This window comes from Trachurus japonicus, chromosome 8 (assembly GCF_045865225.1).
Source record: "Trachurus japonicus isolate A0001 chromosome 8, Traja_1.0".
NCBI lineage: Eukaryota > Metazoa > Chordata > Actinopteri > Carangiformes > Carangidae > Trachurus > Trachurus japonicus.
In genome coordinates, this window is record NC_140914.1 from 18,007,578 (window position 1) to 18,027,269 (window position 19,692).

At 41.5% G+C, this 19,692-nt stretch overlaps 1 protein-coding gene across 7 annotated transcripts; it reads left to right on the forward strand.

The window, feature by feature from the left end:
- The first annotated feature begins 446 nt into the window (after nt 1-446).
- tom1l2a (target of myb1 like 2 membrane trafficking protein a) lies at nt 447-19,266 on the forward strand. 7 transcript variants are annotated; one of them, XM_085784379.1, is made up of 16 exons: nt 447-507; nt 4,639-4,723; nt 6,279-6,357; nt 6,914-7,063; nt 7,508-7,642; nt 7,721-7,876; nt 8,193-8,309; nt 8,968-9,101; nt 9,553-9,595; nt 10,566-10,773; nt 11,320-11,434; nt 12,049-12,124; nt 13,008-13,082; nt 15,744-15,803; nt 16,381-16,417; nt 16,581-19,266. In XM_085784379.1, exons 1-16 carry the CDS (start codon nt 456-458, stop codon nt 16,724-16,726), a joined length of 1,668 nt encoding a protein of 555 aa, XP_085640505.1. In that variant the 5' UTR covers nt 447-455; the 3' UTR covers nt 16,727-19,266. The 7 variants fall into 7 exon arrangements, with proteins under 7 accessions (XP_085640505.1, XP_085640507.1, XP_085640506.1 ...); XM_085784381.1 differs by lacking the exon at nt 13,008-13,082; XM_085784380.1 differs by lacking the exon at nt 16,381-16,417 and having other exon boundaries at nt 15,744-15,800; nt 16,541-17,005.
- Nucleotides 19,267-19,692: the final 426 nt, after the last annotated feature.

Below are 19,692 nucleotides of genomic sequence, written 5' to 3' on the forward strand. Positions count from 1 at the left end.
TGTAGCCCCTTCAGAACAGTCTATTCAGAACGGTGTCAATTGTTTACACACGGTTACATGGCAACTGGCTAACTTCAAGCTGCGTTCAAATACAATCAAGTGCTTCTGTCACACTAAACTTTCAACGTCTGAGCTATGCAGTCGGTAAAAATGCACAATAATAGTCTATACATAAGAGAATAAATGTCTGGGTTCCATTTATATCATTGTTTGTGTCTGTTTCTTGTATTTATAGATAACTGTGTTTAGCTATTTAGTAAGAATACGTGCTTATATTTGGAGATACGTTTGTTGAACATAGCTTTTAGTTGCTAAACATGACTGACTTAACTCCCAACCATACACAGCGAGCGTTTCGGGGGCTTCGACCAATAGGATTCGTCTGTGGGCGGGACTAGTGAGCGCCGCCTGGGCCTCTACCCCTGTCATTCCCGAGCGGATTGTTTGTTGTCAAAATGGAGTTCTTACTTGGCAATCCGTACAGCACTCCTGTGGGACAGTGTGTAGGTACGTTGGCCTTGCAATCATTCATAGAGGATCCGATACTTCCTAAGCTATACAGAACATGAGCGTGGACAAAAAAATGTAGTGTTTTTTGCTGCTTGGTTTTCTCAAACGTTTCGCCAGTTGAAATAGCGAGCTAGCCAGCATCATCGCAGCAAACGTCATCTACTTGGATTGAGCTTCTAGCTAATGTTAGCCTGCTAACCTACCAAACTTAGTCGGCTGTAATCACAAGTCACTACGTTAACGTTAAACCAGTCCGCGTTTGTGTTATGTAGACAGAGTAGTGCGGTGTTTTTGAAAGAAAAAAAAGAAAAAGAAAAGAAAAGAAATTAGGAGGAGCACGGGCGTGTTTGTGAAATTGCTTGGTGGGAGTTGCAGAGGCTTGGCTATGTTGAAGTTCACCATTTAATGAAGTTTTTGGACAATAGCTGGCCTCATTGGGTTGTCTGACTGGTTGTTTTTTAGTTTTAAATCTCAGGACTTTGCACTGTGGTGCTCAGTCTGCTCTGTGCTGCAGAGGAGAGGAAAGACGTGGTTAACCACATCCCTTTGGTGTGGTCACATCTATCTTTGCATCTTGCTTATTGTTTGAAAGGGTTAGTGTTATTTGAGTTAAATTAAGTAACCTCTGATCCAGGCCAATTGTTACCCAACCTCGGTGTGTCTCTATAATGAGAGGATGCTGTAACTGACCATTGAAGCTTTTGTGTGAGAGCTACAGAAATGACCTTTGTCACCATCTTTGGTTCTGCTAGCTCATTTCCCACATTTACTTGACTCCAATAGCCTTAATCCTCTTTTTTACTAGACTGCTTTAATTTGAATTCTCTTGCCAGTGTTAATAAAGTTGTGTACACTTTCTAAAGCTTTTAGCCCCGGAACAGATGTTGGACCAAACACAAATCTGCCACACTGGTGATTTATATTTATGTTTAAGTAAAGGCAACAGCTGTTACAGAATCATCTATCACAAGTGTCTTTTACTGGTTGTCACATGACAACTCACTCGTTCATAATTTGGGGATGCCAGTGGACATTTTTGAAAATTCTACCTTCACCGTCTTACTCTTCATAAGGTTCCTCTACGTCAATCAGCAGGCTGTATATGCAGCATATCTTGGATTTCCCGTTTGATGGAGATGTCTGATCTGGTCTCAGTTTCCGTCCCGTGCAGAGCAGTACAGCCAGCTGTCTGTTTTACCCCCGTTGCAGTGGTACCTCAGCAGCAGGACAAAGGATCGACTTACCTCACACAATGACACAGGGACAGAGGAGACAGAGATGAGGCTATTAGTCATTTCCTAAGTGACCGACAAGAGCCAGAAGTGTTGAATGATGTATATACAGGTATGTACCATGTGTGCACACCTTTTTACATTAGGAGAGGTTCAAGCTACGACTCTCCTTTATCATTGTATTATTTAAGCTGCAGTTTCCTGGTAGAGGCAGAGTAAAGATAGGGATGAGGATCTGTTAGTACAGAGAGTAGGACACACTGTCATTGATGTGAAAACACACGGTTTCTTTCTCTTATGTGATGACAGGGGTCGATAGGCCACGTTACTGTGTCATCTTTACACAAACCAAGTATCGAGTTACAACTGTCTCTTTTAAAATATAATGCAAAATTTTAAATGTGAACGTCAGGAATTTCTTCCATTAATTTTGTGATGAAAAGCCCTGAACATAACCAGAATTCATAGCCAGCTTTTGGCAAGCAGGTGATGATAAACCTTTTACCGATTCTGAGATAAGTAGAGGAGATAAATTAGAAAATGAGCAAGAACAATAAAGACAAATGATAAGGTTGAGTGAAAAATGTGCAGAGGAAGGAAGAGTTATAGAAGGACCAAACGTGGAGAGATGGGGCCAGAGAGGGACAGAGATTTGTGGCTTTGTTGGCAGTGAGTGGCACAGCCTGCCACTGGGAAAGCCATGTGATCGACTGGCTTCACTGGAGTGGTGTCTATTCCTAGGACTGGGGAGGATTGACACAACACCACCAATGCATGCACTCGGTTGGCATTCGACTTCATTAGTGAGGCTCTGATTGTTCAGGGTCGTTGTAGCTCATTTCACATGGAGAGTTCAGATTTTCCTTTTTCCTCCCCTGGCTGCCACCCGTGCTCTGCCCCTTCCTCGACCCGACAATCCACTTGAGGAGATTACACGGGATATCCCAGTGGAAGTGGCTGGTTAATTCTTCCAAACTCAAGTCATTTATCCTGCACACTATTTATATACGCCGCTCATAACAAAATCGACTTTATACCTGTATTTTTCTATTATTCTCCCCCTACAAAGATACCTGTCTCGCAGTGGGTTCCCCAGTCTGTGACAAGATGATTAGAGAGGGGGAGGTAGAACATGAATAAGTCATGGCTGCTGTGGGGCTTGTCCAACTTTGAGCCTCCCAAAGGGAAGGCAAGAAGGCCCAGCGAGAGTCTCTTGGCCAGGGCATGACAGCCTGTTCAGGGCCTCTGGGCTTCAGAAAGAGGAGCTCAGGAATCGTTTAATGAGAATCTATCGACTGTCAGCTGCAGGAACTCAGTCGCAGCTTACTTCAGTGAAAAAGAAAAAAGAAAAAACCTTCTTGTAAAAAGGCTTTTTCTCACCCCAAATGACTACTACCCTGAAATATATCAGCATTCACAGACATGATGGATGGATTCAGGGGACAGGAGAGGAAGGAGGAGACAGAGCAGGGAACGCATAGACGACTGCAGTGCCAGTTCATCACCGAAGCCTCCCTCTGTCTGGATCGCATTATTTCCTGCCAAAATGCTATTAAATGGTAGGGTGGAGTGTGAAGGGGAGAGCAGGTTTCGGTGGCTGCTGTTTTTTTTTTTTTTTTTCAGCTGATGTATAAGTTCTGATTGAGCACACAGGCACATCATCATACCCCCCACAGTCAGCTTCACTTTCTCCTCAGATGTGAGCGTTCCACTTTCTAGCTGAGTGTTTGGTTCATTTCCTGGAGATGGAGGCGCTGGAGCAACAGGTGGCGGTGAAGGAGCGGTGGTGCACAAGGATTTTTTTTTGAGGGACGCAGAAACGATGGTGTTGTGATGAAGGATGAAGGATGAAGAACCATCTCATCTCTTTCCTGATCCTCCACCAAAGTCTCCACTAGTTTTCATTTAGACTAAAGGACGTTTTCCCCCCTTGGGGCAAAGCATGTTCATGTCAATTCATAATGGTAATAACAATCAGGTAGGTTAGATTTGTGGACATCCTATAATTTCATGTCTGTTTTGCCATCTTATTATTAATTGCTTTGTCAAGTTACGTTCAGTTAAATCTCACCAGAAGAAAATGCATCCAAACAAGATATGAACAACAGTTTTAAAAACTTTTCCTCCATCTACAAAGTTCGAAACGAAAGTTATATGTTTGTAACTATAATGCTATTGCTACCAGTAGATTGCTGCATTTTAGAGTCCCAGAGTAGCTGTTCTTGCATGATGATATTTGATCAAGATATCTTTCTTGACATGAAAGTAGTTTATTATTGGAAATTCAGAAACATACCGTAGGTTGACTCAATAGTTTATCCATCTTTCAGTTTAAGCAGTGTTTATCAGTCATTGGCTGCATCCATTGCTTAATCAATTGAATTGAAACCAGAACATACCAACATACTTCTGTGAAGAAATCAAGATACAGATTCATTCAATTGCTGCTCATCTAAAACTAACTATGATACAGAGAGATGTTAACGCATTTGAAAACAGGTTTTCAGGAGCTTCAGCCGTACTGTATGCATCTATTCAATGGAGTGAAGAAGGTTGTGATTCTGTTCATAAAAGGGTAATATAGGGGCCTTAAAAAGATTTGCTGGTTGAACAGAGGCATCAGAGAGACCAGAGGTCTATCACCGTTTGCCTACTTGCTTCCACAACAGTTTCTACCCTCAACATTATAAAAATCATTGGTTGCATTAATTAATGTGGATCGACTTCAGCACAGATAACATCCAAACCTGACTGAAAAGGCAGCGTCTTGCATTTGCAAGTGAGACAGCAGGTGTTGGGTGTTAAAGCTAGGTTCTCCTTCACTGTGAGTTTGGTAATAACTATTGTGATGTTACTTTGAGTTGCTTAAACATGATCTTTGTGTGTTTTTCTCCAGAGAGGGCCACAGATGGAGGCCTACAGAATGAGGACTGGACCCTCAACATGGAAATCTGTGACATCATTAATGAGACAGACGAGGGGTGAGCTCCTGCACCTTCTGGGAATTCATGATCGTTGGGTTATAATACTGTACATGCACATATAGGAAATATAAACACTTATGAGGTCTTTTCTCCGAGAAAGACTTTGGGTCCCATGTTGGTTTATAATGGAACTTGCATTGTTTTATCACACACTGAGGGATTCAAGCAAATAATACACTGACAACTGTTCTCCAGCAACAGACAGCACATGACAGAAAGCCTTTTGTTTTCCTAAGGTGTCAATGGCAGAATGAATGAATGACTCACTGAATGAATGAAATTCTTATTTCACTGAAACAGACTGCTACACTTTATGAGACAAATGTGAGATCATAACAATCAAACACGATTACATCAGAACAAGCTTTTTCTGTCTCACTCATTTTGAAACAGTTTTTGACACTTTGACATAAATATATAAATAGAAATGTTGCAGATTCAGTCGTGCCAGGTCCATAATGTCCAGATGAGGTTACACACTGCAGCATATAATGTCAATCTAAGTGAAATCAAGGTAGATAAAGTTGCATTTATTTAACCTTTAGTGACTTTCCTTCATACACAGTAATTCCACTTGTGTTTCCAAGAAAGAAAGTTGACAACTAGTTACAGTAAGGCATAATAAGTAAAGAGCTGCATGATCTGATGAGATGTGAGTGGGAGGGGATCCCAGCAGGTTTCACCTTCATGGAAAAAGAGTATTCTTGGGGAAGAATATTCAAAACAGCTTTTCATGAATCTGTGTATTTCCATTTTGTTCCCTTCAGCACTTTACTTCACATTCTTCATGTCTACCCACACTCATTGTTTCAGCACGCAACATGGGCCCCTTTCTGTCACACACTATGACACACACACACACACACACACACACACACACACAGCGATGCAGACCGAGAGTGAGAGGGAGTTCAGTGTCACAGAACACAGAACTTCTTGTCTTCGAAATGTTTAGCAAGTTAGACAATGTCTGGTTATCTCCAGAGTTGGACTGCTGAGATTCTGCAACATAAAATGACTCAGTGTGTCTTATCACATGATACTGTTTTAACATGATCCCAAAATTTTGATTTAAAAGTGTGGCAACATGCAACACACAATAGATGCACAAAGAAAAAACAAACAAACAAAAAAGAAAACACAGACAAAAGGCAACTCTAATGTCCAGAGAAGATGGATTCTCTGTCTCCATCCACTTAGACAGATTGGAAACAGGAATGGAAACACAGTAAATGTGCAAAAAAAATCGCATTATCTGTCATGAAGAGACGGGTTTGTTTGAAGCAGGAAGCCAAACCTGAGCTGAACTCTTCATACATGGACGGCTTTGATCTCGCCTCGGGAGAAACACATAGTCACGCAGACAAGAGAAGAGAGAAACAGATGGTGTGACGATGCGTCTCTGTCTTAGTCAAACAGTCACACTGACAGGCCGACTGGCGTGTGTTGCTGTGGCACAGAAAATCACTTATTCCCTAAGTCAAAGATGTGATTTGTGCTCTCTGCTGGGGTGCTTTATGCAGCTGCATCTTCTCTGCTGTTTCCCCTCTAGGCCAAAAGATGCTATGAGGGCACTAAAGAAGAGACTCGGTGGCAACAAGAACTACAGAGAAGTGATGCTGGCACTAACGGTAAGAATATGTTGTGTTTTTTATTTTTTAAAATTTTTTTTTTAGGGAAAGTGTTAAATGAGATGTTAAATGAGTTAAATTCACCAGACGTGTCAGTGGGCGTTGTGTCAAAAAATGGCTATGTAACCGTGGAACATTTTTGTTATGGTGTAATTCTCTGGAGGCAACGTTTGCCCTTTTTTTTCCTCCTTCTTCTTTTGTTGCCTTTCAGCGTGTTCACCACATTAAAAGGTTGCACCATGCATTAAACTTGACCTCCCCTGATCTCGTCTTCTAGGCCATTTCTATTCCACTGTGTCTCTAGGCCCAGCCACCGTCTGGCTTGTTTTTATCCGTCTAATATGGCTTGTCTTTCATTTTCTTTGTAGTGGCCATGCCTTTTGAGCTGTGATCTCAATTGTCACCCACCCACATCTTTGATAGCTCTGCTAGTTAAAAAGCCCCTCTGTGTGATGAGATGTTTTGTGTCTTCCGTTCCTCTGTCTGGTTCTCACAGATTTTTCTTCATTTTTTCAAGCCTCTGTCTCAGTTTAATCCTCTCTCTCTCTCCCTGCAGGTATTGGAAACGTGTGTGAAGAACTGTGGCCACAGATTTCATGTCCAAGTGGCCAGCAGAGATTTCATCGATGGCGTTTTGGTCAAAATCATCTCTCCCAAAACCAATCCTCCAACTATCGTACAGGACAAAGTGCTGTCGCTCATACAGGTATACAGGAGCTTTCTCTGCTTTTTTTGCTGTCTGTGTTTGGTGCTTAGTATTCAGTGAGGGGCTGGTATCTGGAAACCCAGGTGGGCACTGTCTGTGTGCACCACCTGCCAGGTGCTGCACCACAGACTGCAGCCTTTGGTGCTGCTATCCAGTTACCTGAGGTCAGCTCAGGCCAGCATGTGTGGTGTTCTCCATTTCTCTTCTTGCTGTCCTCTAAATATTTATAGGGATTTGTCGAAGGATACCCCTAGGGACACTTCTCTTTGAGGCACTTTTCTCAGTCAGAAAAGTGAGTGCACTGTATGTCGGAGAGGATGCAAGAGATCCTTTTTTCATTTTTTCTTTTGTCAAGGATTTGGCTTTTTGGAAAAAAAAAAAAAAGCTATTGTGTTTTAAAAGGTTATATTTATTGCACTTTATCGTGTGTGTGTGTTGGGGCAGGCCTGGGCTGATGCCTTCAGGAGTAGCCCCGATCTTACAGGAGTCGTCCATATTTATGAGGAACTGAAGAGGAAAGGCATTGAATTCCCAATGGCAGACCTGGACGCACTGTCACCAATTCACACACCACAGAGGGTGAGTCAAAGTACACACACTGTACAAATTTATTCACACAGCAATTTTCTAAAAGGCTTTTTTTTTTCCCTCCCTCAGGGTACGCCTGAGGTGGATCCAGCCATGATCAAATACCTAGCTCCCACATCACCGGCTCCTGGGGCTCCTAAACCTACCCCTGCCCCCGCCCCCGCCCCTGCCCCTGCCACACAGGTCCCCAACATGCCCAGCCCCATCACAGCCACCCCTGAACAGGTGACTAGTTACATTAACCTGCCACCGGTCCACCAGACTCGGTCAATAACAGATTTATCCAAAGTTCAGTTTGTGTGTGTGTGTGTGTGTGTGTGCATGATTCAAAGCAGATTACAAGCTTTCCCAACCATTCAGTGTACTGCCTTCAAGAACAGTGGCATGCACAGACTTTACTTTTTGAAGGGCAGGGGCGCGTCCTCCCCACTGAAGAGGGCACTTTAGCACGCGTTTTGGCTGCCATGAGGGCACTTTAGCACACACGGGGCAGCAGTGATGACACTGGACAATAACTAATGGACCTTTTACCCCGTCTCAGATTGCCCGGCTGCGTAGTGAGCTGGACGTAGTGAGAGGAAACATCAAAGTCATGTCCGAGATGCTAACAGAGATGGTTCCGGGCCAGGAAGACGCCTCTGACCTAGAGCTACTGCAGGTTTGTTGTTTGTCTCTACCTTGTTAGTTGCTACATTCATCAAGACAAGTGAATCAGAATACCATAATCATGAAAATTATTCTACTTTATGAACCCATCTCGCACTGTAACGGATCCTGTATTTGAATCGGACAGGAAAAAGATTTTCTAACAGCTTTTAAATGTTGCATCCATTTGCAGCCACTAGAGGGAGCGGTGACTTTAGTTTTCAGAGGAAATGCTCCGCTTGCCTACGACTTACCAAGAGCCAGTTGGGCTGTGGTAAAATTCCTGGAAGTGACAAAAAACCCAGTAGTATAGAAACTTTTGTGGAGTTTAATCTCCTGAGACCAAATCCTCTCAGGTATTTGTGTCAGCTGCCAGGATCTGGCTTCGTGTTCAGGAACCTGTGCCGGTTCTGGTTTTGTGGAATTTATACTGAAAGCTGTTATGCAAATATCACTGGATGGCTTGTAAAAAAAAAAAAAAGATTTATTGTAAAGTTAATTTCCCCTGATTTAGAGGATGGTCTCCGCTTTTTCACTCAAAGTTCAGTCAGACAGAGTTGTCTGAGTTTGTCTGTCAACCTCTCTTTCTCCTCCTCCTGTATTGTGTATCTTTACATATCAATGTATTGGTGAATCCACTGATCAATTTACTGGTGTGCCAATCCATCAAGGAGCTGAACAGGACATGCAGGGCCATGCAGCAGAGAGTGGTTGAGCTGATTTCACGTGTTTCGAATGAGGAAGTGACTGAGGAGTTGCTACACGTCAATGACGACCTCAACAACATTTTCCTCCGCTATGAAAGGTACCGTCAACTAACCAGTCAGAATTCAGAGCAAAATGGGGCCACATAAAACATGACTTGCTTTTTTTTTTTTGTTACCTCACAAGTACTTTGTTTTGCAATTTGAAAATGTTCTGTGATGATAATGCAGTTTTTGTAGCTAAGTTTAGGTTTGGTATATGCATCAAACTCCATGTCTTAAACATCTCTCAATGTGATCACATCTCAGGATATCAGTTCATTTTCTTTTCTTTTCTCTCTCACATTCTTACATTCTGAGCAAGTACACGATTCAGAGTTAGAGATTTCCTTTGAAGCACGGTGCACAACTCATTCCTTTTTTAAAACATTCTGTGGCTTCAAACTGCTAAAATGTCTCTTTCATGAGGTTTCTTAAGATGAAAGATTTATAAGCATTTGAACCTCACAAAGCATGTGGTAAGACATTCAAAGGTTTTTGTGCTGTTCACAGGTATGAGAGGTACAGGTCGGGTAGAGCCGCACAGAACAACGGGGTAAGTACCATCAATAGGAGCTGTGAATGCAAAGAGCAGAAATCAAACGGCAGAATTTCTCTCTCAGGATTGCCTCTTTTTTCCATTTGCTTTCAGCATGTTTTCAGAAAATGTCTTTTTCATTCATGACATTTTAATACAGCTCCATCGCCTGTGGCAATTTTCTAAGAAATGATTCCAAAATAAACCACCCCACATAGCCATTCGTCGTTCTTATTTTACCTCGTTAGTATCTGAACTCATACTTACAACTTATTCATATCATAACGGTGGTGCACATTCCTCTGCAGCAGTACCGTGTTGCACATGTGCGTTGCATTTTTAGCTTCGTAAAATTGGATGAGCAAAGCAGAACGAGTGACAGTCTGCTATTTAAAGTGTGCATCTGCCAGTATCAGTCATCAACAGCGGACCGGGGCATCTCTCTCACTAGATCCCACGTAGCTGTTTGTGTTTGCATGCTGCTGATCTCTCTGTGTGCTCTGTCTGTTTGTGTTGTGGCTAGCTGACGGAGGCAAGTATGACAACCACCGCTGTGTTCAATCCAAGCCAGTGCGGGGATGAACTGAGTGATGAATGTTAACACAGCGGCTATATGGAGCCTAACGCTTTGACCCATATGATGTGCCAACATTAGCATCACAGTGTGAAACTAGATAGTATATATGTCCTCTCCCCTCCTTCTTGCCTTCTGACTCACATACACAAAGTCTGTTTATTCAACCCTCAGTGCTGTTTCCTGTGCGTAGCCTCCAATCCACAACCACTCACCCACAGTGTCACAAATTGTGTTAAATTTTCAATCCTCTAGATTTCCGTAGCTGCAGTATTTCCTCCCTGTATACAAAGAGTAAACCCACTGCAATCACACATAAGCTGCTACTTTCATCATCTCCAGCATTTAGAAAAGTACTGCACACTTGCATCCAATCATAATCGATGTCCACCTGTCTTTCCCTCTCTCTCCCAGATGTTGAATGAGGCTACAGAAGACAACCTGATAGACCTGGGCCCAGGCTCACCTGCTGTGGTCACACCCAGGATCACATCCAGCCCACCACCCCACTCCACCGCTGGGGCCGCTGCCGCCGCTGGGGCTGCTGCCGCCGCGGCCTCCCCGGCCCCCCCAGCCCATAACCCCACCACAGCATCGCTGTCCACCGCACTGGCTGGCCTTGGTAAGAAGAACGGTGTGGTTTTTAAGTCTGACGTCCCAATGTGTCGAAAAATATTGTGTGCAGACAAGCCTGCAAACCTGCTCTTTAAAATTCCATCCATCGTACACATACACTTAGTCTCAGCAGAGCTGTGACATCCCTTCTCCCGAGTCTCTGCAGGCCTGGCGATGGAGAAGCAGCAGAGTGTAAAAAAGGCTCATAATCTGGCAGCTAATGGGAAATAAGCCCAGCAACATAATTCACTGCTATCACTGCTAGCTCCCCTGGTGGTTTTCTAGGAAACCTCTGCAGGCTGTTGAGTTCTGGGTAAAGCTTAGATGTATTGCCTGTCTTTATTTTGCGGAGCAGAAGCAGTCAGACCGGTCTGAACGGCAGCACTGTGAGGAATGGCAAATCTGTAATTGGATAGAATAAGAATAAAAGATATAGATCAAATCTGCACTGCCTTCTGTTTTCCTCAGGTTTGTTATGTTTCTTAAGATCTTTCTTTTTTTCCCATCTTCCCCTCTCTTTCTCTTTGTCTGCTCCGTCACCATCCCGCTCCAGATGTGGGTTCAGACACCGTGAGCGGCACCCTGTCGTCTCTATCAGGCCGCAACCAGGACGACTTCGACATGTTTGCCCAGACCAGGACTAGCTCTCTGGCTGAACAACGCAAAAAGTAGGTCTAGATTTAATTTTGATCTCTGGCAGCCCAGGTCCTCTCATGTTGTTATCCAGGGTGTCCTTTATTTTAATGAAACAGCTATTCATAACCTCCTTAATAAATATTAAAATATTAAAATAAATCCACCCTCAGGCACTTTTCTTTTCGTCGATAAGACCACTGTCCCTTAACCTGCCTGTACCACATATTCTTAAGTGAAGTATTTCATCTTTTATTATTTCTTAGATTGACACATGTTTTTTCAGAAGTGAGGATGTTAATCTGGGGGATGTCTGGTGTCTAAACAGATAGATACCCAATTTTTAATCTGGAGCCTTTGTTGTGTTCCCTAATTCTTAAGACTGCTGGCATTATGTCAAAAAATAACAAAATCCCTTTTCAAAATCAATCTATATACAAATAGATGTTAATTTTTATAAATTAATTTAGATATAATCAAACTTTTTTTTTTTAAAGAAATATTATTGTTGTACTTTTTTCAATGGTATTTGAATTCAACATTTCAAGTTTCAAATTATCCTTGTGAATGGTGTTTTCATGGGTTTTTATTATGATGCTTCAGGGCTATGTCTTACTTACGTCACGTGTTTTTATGTCTTCATGCACAGTGTAAAGTATGAGGACCCTCAGGCTCTTGGCGGCTTGGCCTCAGCTCTGGATGTGAGACAGCACAACACAGGAGGCGTGAGTACACTGACGCATGTAGTTAGTTACAGTGTGTGTAGTGCGGGTGCTGCTGTGGTCATTTTCCTAAAACAACTGGCAGGACTTCCTGTTCCAGTCTGTCCTCAGCCCTCGGTAACCTTCTGCATTTGATTGGTTTGTAATACTGTATGTTCTACAGCGATATTTGTCCTGGGCGCTGTGATACTTGAACTTTGCCCAAACAGTGGTGTAAGTTCGTATATTGGCTTAGCTTTAGCTCTTGAAAATGGCTGCAAATTGTTTTTAACTTTCAGGTTCTATATCCAGACCATTGTCACTTTTTTTGCATTTATCCCGGCAAACATTAGTCTCAGCAGTTCATTAAAAAACATGGAAACAGGTTCTGCAAAGTGGATATCAGTTCCTTGGTAGTCTCGTTCCTGTTCATCCTCACAGTTTGCACAGAAAATCAAACACAGGAGTCACATGTTAGTTTTGAGATATTCTTAGCTGTTCTCCCCGTCTGAGCCCACATTGCAATATATTTGCATGCTTATCACTAGGTACACAGATGATTCTGAAACCTGAATTGCCACACACACACACACACACACAGGTGATTGCACATACCATCCCTGTTTTTTTAAGTTACCTCAGGTGCCCTGTTTTTTTTCCCACAGTACTTTTTATTTAAGGGAGTTCAAAGTCTTTTTTTCCCATTATATTTTTCTCATTTTCATCTTAATGGAATGAACCTTTCGCCATTTTCTTTCTCCCCTTTAAGTTTTCTCTTTAAATGAAAACTGTCTCTTGCATATTTGACTTCTCCTCTGTCTCTCTCTCTGCACTGTAATGCTATGCTGTGGTGGGGGCCTGCTACCTCTCTTCTCTTGTGTAAGGTGTTGTTCTGTTGTTGATTCAGCTGAGGGTAAAAGGGGATGATAACCCAGCAGATCAGGAGCTGCCCATAGACAGCTGGCTTATTACCCAAGGAATGGTGAGGACTCCATCCTCAGTGTGTCCTCCTACCCAACCCTCATGTCCACCATCACCCCTGCTCTCACCTCCCGTCTTCATCCGTAGTCTTCATAAGCTGTACTTCATTCATCAGCCTCATCTCACCGCTCTGTCCTTGAATGCTCAAAGAGGACCAGAACAAACAAAAGTTATTCTCCTTAAGAGGAGGACAGACGTTATTACTCTAGTGTTGGGCAATATGACACTACTGTGTGATGTTAGAGATTTATCAACCAGTTCTAATTTTAGTGTGTGGTTTCTGCTGAGGTGGACGCCTACAGTATTTAACATCTGTTTTATGGTTTGTAATAAGCTATTGCAGACAGTGTGGCCAATAAAGAAACAGAACAGTTTAATGGAAATACTGAAATTTCTGACAAAGTACCTTCATTTGTGACATATTTCATTTATTGGACAAGCCTAATAGACTTTTATCTCCAGCTTTTTTTCATTTGCAAACAGTTGAATATCCAGAAAATGAAGAATCACTCTATTCTATGATATCAGATTTAATTCATATTGCTCACCTCTATTGTATTTTATTAACACGGGCACTCAAAACAACCCGTTATTGATGATTTCCACCGTGTCCTCTCTACGAATGAAACGATGAGCTAACTGGTCCTGAGGAGAATTCATCATCAGCTAGATCCATCGCTAAAACAGTCACACACTAAAACAGCACAGGAGCGCAAATACTTGTGCTACACAGCAAAGTCATATCAACAATAATGAGCAGGAGAAGGAGTGGTTTGCTATGTAGCGGTGAGTATTTGTCAGCTCTTCTCTAACGGTCTGTAGATAAATAATACATTAGATGTTATTAATGACCACCTCACATGTGTCACTCAATTTGATCAACTAACATCTAATATTTGTAACAGTATAACAATGAAGTTGCTGTTATGACTGTGAATGCCTGAGTATGAAGGATTACTCTTTGAATATTTATCAGTGTAATTCCTGGGAGTCATGACAGGGACAGACTTCTTATTGTGCCCTTTTCTACATTTTCTCCCCTTTTCTCACGGCTGTTTTTTTTTCTCTCCCTTGTGGATGACTTTCACTGCCCCGCTGCCTCGGCCTGTCTTTTGATTTGCTCCTTCGCTGTGTCAACTGTGGAAACCCCCACCAGTGTTTTCTAATGTAACAACATGGCCTCAGGAAAAGGGTTTTTGTTCTCTCTCTTCAACTTTGATAACAAGTCAATGTCGACAATGGACTTTGGTCCGTTCCACCACAGGCTATATTTAGGATTGTGTATGAACTAGGGGTTTAGTGATATACCAGTATTGACCATAGTCGTCATGTCTCAAAAATTAAATGTTAATTAACTGTTGATTCTACACATATGATACAGTAATACCATGATGGTAGATGCTAGTCCTTGTGGATTTATCACTTTATACACTATCCATTCACTCTACCTCGGCACACTTGTATTTGAGTCTAATTATTGATTTGAGAAAACACATAATCGATAGCGTTGAGAATGAATTCTTATACTACCGATTAGGGCTGGGTATTGCTATTGATTTACTGAATCAATTCGATTCCGATTCACAAAGTCCCGATTCAGTTTCGATTTCCGATCCGATTCGATATATTGATTCATTTAGAGAGCAACTCTTCAGTACAGTTGTGGGTAGAAATTGCAATCACGCAGATCTAACAGAAGAAACAAGAAATGGCTTACATTAAAGATTGATCTAAGGATTTTATGAATCGATATCAGATCTTTTAAATGAAGATTGATATGAATCGGAAAATCGATTTTTTAAAACCCAGCCCTACTACCAATATTTGTTTTTCTGTAGATAATCATCTTATTATAATGAATTCTTCTTTCTGTGAGAAGCGTGTAGTTAAAGTAGGACATCATAACAGCCCTAGTATTACTTCATAACTTTTTGTTCCTCCTTATGAAGTTTCGTCATCCAAACCAGAAGTTCCCTCTCTGAGCAGTCCTGATAGTTTGATGTCCAACATAAACACAAGTGCGCACTTTCCACACTAACATGGCTTCCATCACATCACAGGCACTGCACACCATGCAGCGCTGACCATGCTCCATGCGCCCTGTGTGATTTGTGTGTGTGTGTGTTTGTACGTGTGTGTATGCGCGCTCCACGTACAGCATGTGTTTGCAGTGGGATTGCCCTACCTCTCTACAGCCCCTGTGCGTTCAGCTTCTCCCATCCAATCAATCTCTTAATCACGTTCTAGCGATTTGCTAATTAACTAATGATGTGGAATAATTAATGCTGCTGTGTGACATTAGTCGGCAGCTGTTAAGCCATGTCAGCTGTACAGAACTAATGAGAACAATACACAACCTGGGAACTCCTGTTCTCATGGAAGACAGCTGAGTAGCAGGTTGTTGCACTTGATAAAACAGTAAGAGCACAGATTGGAGAGGGCTTGAGTGTTGGCAGAGCAGATTTTGTTTTTGTTCTCATTGTGGTTTGTTTTATTTTTATCATTTCCCTACTGAGCTTTTAGTGATTCCTGTTCTTGTTATTTTTGTGTGTGTGTGTGTGTGTGTGTGTGTACATTTTTGTTTTTGTCGTCTGGGTTGCGTGTCCTCCTGTTGTGTGGCTCTGGTGCTGCCTCGTGGTTTGTCCATGGCTTTGCTCCATAGATCCCCGTATCGCAGTCCTCTGTCATGGATGACATAGAGGAGTGGCTCTGTGCTGACGTGGTGAGATTTCTTTACCTTGATTTATATCTTCTTCTCTTCCTCCTCTTTCTCTTCTTCCCCCATTTATTTAGTTTTGGTTTTATTTTTCTTAGATTTCACATTTCATCCATCCATCTTCATATAACAGGATACGTTTAAATTCACTTTTCTTTAACTTCACATTCTTTCCTTCATTTTACTCTAATTTTTCTCCACCAGTGACTGATATATGACAGTTTGCTTTGAGGCCTTTCTCTCTTACGCTAACATGGTGCTAACGATAGCTGAGTTTAAAACGGATGATGTGATCTTATTCAACATTGTGCATGTGAAGGTTGTGGTGTTGGGCTCAAGAAGGCTTCTTGTTGCGTCCACCTTTAAAACTCTGTGTGTGAAGGATGCATGATTGACGGATCACGAGCAACTTTGTTTGGATTTGTCTCTGTTTGTACGAACTTGTAAGAGTTGTAAGACACTTTTGTGTATCAGCATATTGAATTGCTCGCTGTATACCAAGGTTTGTGAAACAGACAACTCAGTTAATAATAGATTCTGTCAGAGTGTGAACACTGTCTTATGACTTTTCTCCCTCTGATAGAAAGGGGATGGTGCCGAAGAGGGGGTGACCAGTGAAGGTACAGACTCTGATTATTAATGTTAACAATTTCTTATGTTGCTGTAACTCAAATATGTTGGAGGATTTATTCATTTTCTCCTCTCCGCTATATCATTTGAATAACACTGATATGAGCCTTCAGCTGTACAAGACTTTGAGACAAGTCAATTTGTTTCTTTCAGAGTTCGATAAGTTCCTGGAGGAGCGAGCAAAGGTAGCGGACACCATTCCATCTCCCCCCGGAGGTAACCCTGTCCACCCGGCCAGAGCCCCCGGTGGCTCCCACAAGAAGGCTGAACGGACGGAAGATGCCCTCTTTGCCTTGTAGACTGTAGTCAGGGGAACCTCGATGTCTCTCCGGCGCATCTAAAGGTCCTCACCTCCGATGATTCCCCTCCAAAACAGTCATTCCGGTCCCATTTCAGCACTGACTGGCAGTGTTACAGCAAGTCATTCTCATGCCAGTGTCGCTCAGAGGTCCAACTTGTGTACTGCGCACTACTGTGTTACATAAAAACTATATATGGATGTATTAATCTGTTAGTGTGGAATGTACTACTCTCAGCCCCCGCATCTCATTTGTAACACCCCACCAAAAGAAGACAACCCCAACTTGTCTGATGTAGTTTAAAAATGAGATATCACTGCATCTCGTCTCACTGCAGGTCCGTGCATTGAGTGAGTATGAAAGCATACAATTAGGACAATGTTGTGCTGTTTTATTTCATTAAGCTAATTGCTAATTTATGCATTTATTGTTTCAATGGTTCATTCCGTACCATGTACTTGCGCTGTGGTTATGGTGGGTCCATTACAATTTTTGTTTTGTTTTGGTCAAATGCTCCAGTTCGAGTTTTAGTCATGCTTTTAAAACTGATGTGTGTAAAATGGCAGTGTGCCCAGTTCGCCTCGAGCAGTGTAGAGAAAGGAGCTACGTTAGCAAGCAAATGTTGCTAATTGGAACATAATAGCTAAATCATTGCTAATTGTTATGAGTGTATGCCAGCATTCCTTTAACCAAAGGGAATAACAAAAAAAAATCTAAAAAGCACTTGTTAAGATTCTGTGCTATGTATTTTGAATGGCTAAGGGGAAGGAACATGCACATGAAATATTTCCCATCTGTCTTTTCAAATGTCTGAAAAGCTTCAACAAATAGAAACAGTGAGAAATATGATCTTGATCAGCTGCAAAGACCGTTCCAAAGATTATGAAGGCTTTAATGAGCAATTAGCACTTAAATTTTTACCTGTCGAACAATAATTATATTCATGTGTTGTAAATGCAAAGGGATGATGAACATTTTCCTTCCCCTGCTATGATGTCTGTGCACTTTGAAGCAAAAACAAATCTGTATTTTGTCCTTTGTGTTTACAAGATGGTTACTATTTTTCTAGGGGACGGGAAAAGGTCTTTAGATTGACTTCATTTTGCACATAACTTTTCTAACTGTAATTGCAGCGGTTGATCACACAGAAGTGAGTGGATGGACTGTCAAACTTTTTGAGTGTTAGAAGTCGCATAAAGTCGCAAGACAAAATATGGCATTTAAATTATCAGCACAACTTAACATTAGCATCGCAATCGACTATAAGACGCAAAGTATATCTTACAGTAATGCGCTGTTGTAAATGATGTATTCATATAGGTAGATCACTTACTCTATGATATGTTATCAATATACCTCAAAATACAGAAATTTTAGTTTCTGTATCTGGTTTAAACGTATTAGCTAATGGTAATATCCAGAAGGCAGAGAGGTTTATGTATTATTTGATCCCCTGATTGTATTTTTATAGATCATGTAAGAAAGAAACATTTGTATGCTTGTACCACTGCAATTTTTTTTTGTAGTTCAAGCAAAAGCATGCAGCAAACAAACACAATTGTACTTTTCTTTGATTTGCACAGTCAAAGACGTATCGTCATTCTCAACGTGTGTGTTCATTCTGCTATGATTCATCTGCTCCTGTTGGAGCAGCTGCCAAGGATTTCTGTGATTGATTCAGCAAAGTAGCTCTGACTGGAGTTTGCCTTTGGTGTACTTAAGATCACAATTTGAGGTAAAAAGACAGAAAGAAAAAAGCATCCCGGTCTTCATTCAAGCTCTTCTGCTGATGCTCTGCTTTGTTTTTAACATTGCTTTTAAGTTTTTTTCCCCGTTCAATCCATTTAAGACCAAAAGCCTCGTCAATCAGAGGCGAACTGTTTTGAAACACGAGTTGTAAAAGCCTAATCAAGCTTACTCACAGTGTAGTCCTTCATCTAGAGGGAAATATTCATGAGTTATTTATATCTATGTAATCATTATAAATTTATGAATTTAAAAATGTATATTAGTTGAGAAAATTAATGATTAATGAGCTTTAACTTTCCTCACTGCAGTATGGTTACAGATTCATTGTGGTTACCAGGTAAAAGATATTAGTATTAAATTTACAATCAACTACTGTGTCATTTTTGAGAAACTTTAACAATGCAGACTGAACAAAGACTATTACTAGAAATGTAACAGGAGATCCTTTTAAAAGGGAACTGTTTTCTGTGTTTGTGCATTAACTATCTCTGGATCTATAGCAGAGTTCATTGTGTTAATTGCTTTTATGAAGCTTAGGTCGTGACAGCAACATGTATTCCTAAAAATTGTGGCTATCTCAGAATGGTTTCTGAATGTCTTTTTATGCTGAGAAGACACGGAGAGTTTTGTGGATACATTGTGGACACAGAAGAGAGGCTTGATTTCTGTTGGTGGATCTCTCATGTCTGTTTTTGGCTGTGCCGTCTGCTGCAATTACTAACGGTCAGATTTTTGTTTGACCCAATGCACGTATAATTCAACAATAAAACACTAGCAATGTGTGACCTCTACCTCACAACTATTTGTGGTTATTTTATTATCATGATTTTGTGTGTCGGTGGTTATTTTAGATTCAAGGGTTGTGTGTCTTATGTCTTCTTCATGCAGGTGCTGATGCAACCGGGCCTCAATCTTGCACTGTACTGGCCACTCATTGTCACATGAGCCTCTCACCCCCCTCCCATATGGTGGTTAATGGGCACTCCATCCATTCTGCTAGAGAAGCTCAGCACGCATGAAATGTAAACAAACTCTGCTCACAAACAGTTTTAATGGATGTTCCAAACTTGCGCTTCTTTCAGTCACCTGTCGCGCACATCACCGACAGCTTTCCAAAACCGAGCAAATAAGTGAAAGTGAATAAGATGTGCACTTTAATACAAACCTACACTGTCAACGACAACACCGGGCTTGTCAATTTTAGTATTACCCCACTT

Bases quoted from the DNA above. Each gene is read 5' to 3' on its own strand.
- tom1l2a (XM_085784386.1), top strand. From the start codon at position 456: ATGGAGTTCTTACTTGGCAATCCGTACAGCACTCCTGTGGGACAGTGT. The intron at 9,102-9,552 runs GTACCGTCAACT...TGCTGTTCACAG, and splicing joins ATTTTCCTCCGCTATGAAAG to GTATGAGAGGTACAGGTCGG. The intron at 12,125-13,007 runs GTGAGTACACTG...TTGTTGATTCAG, and splicing joins GACAGCACAACACAGGAGGC to CTGAGGGTAAAAGGGGATGA.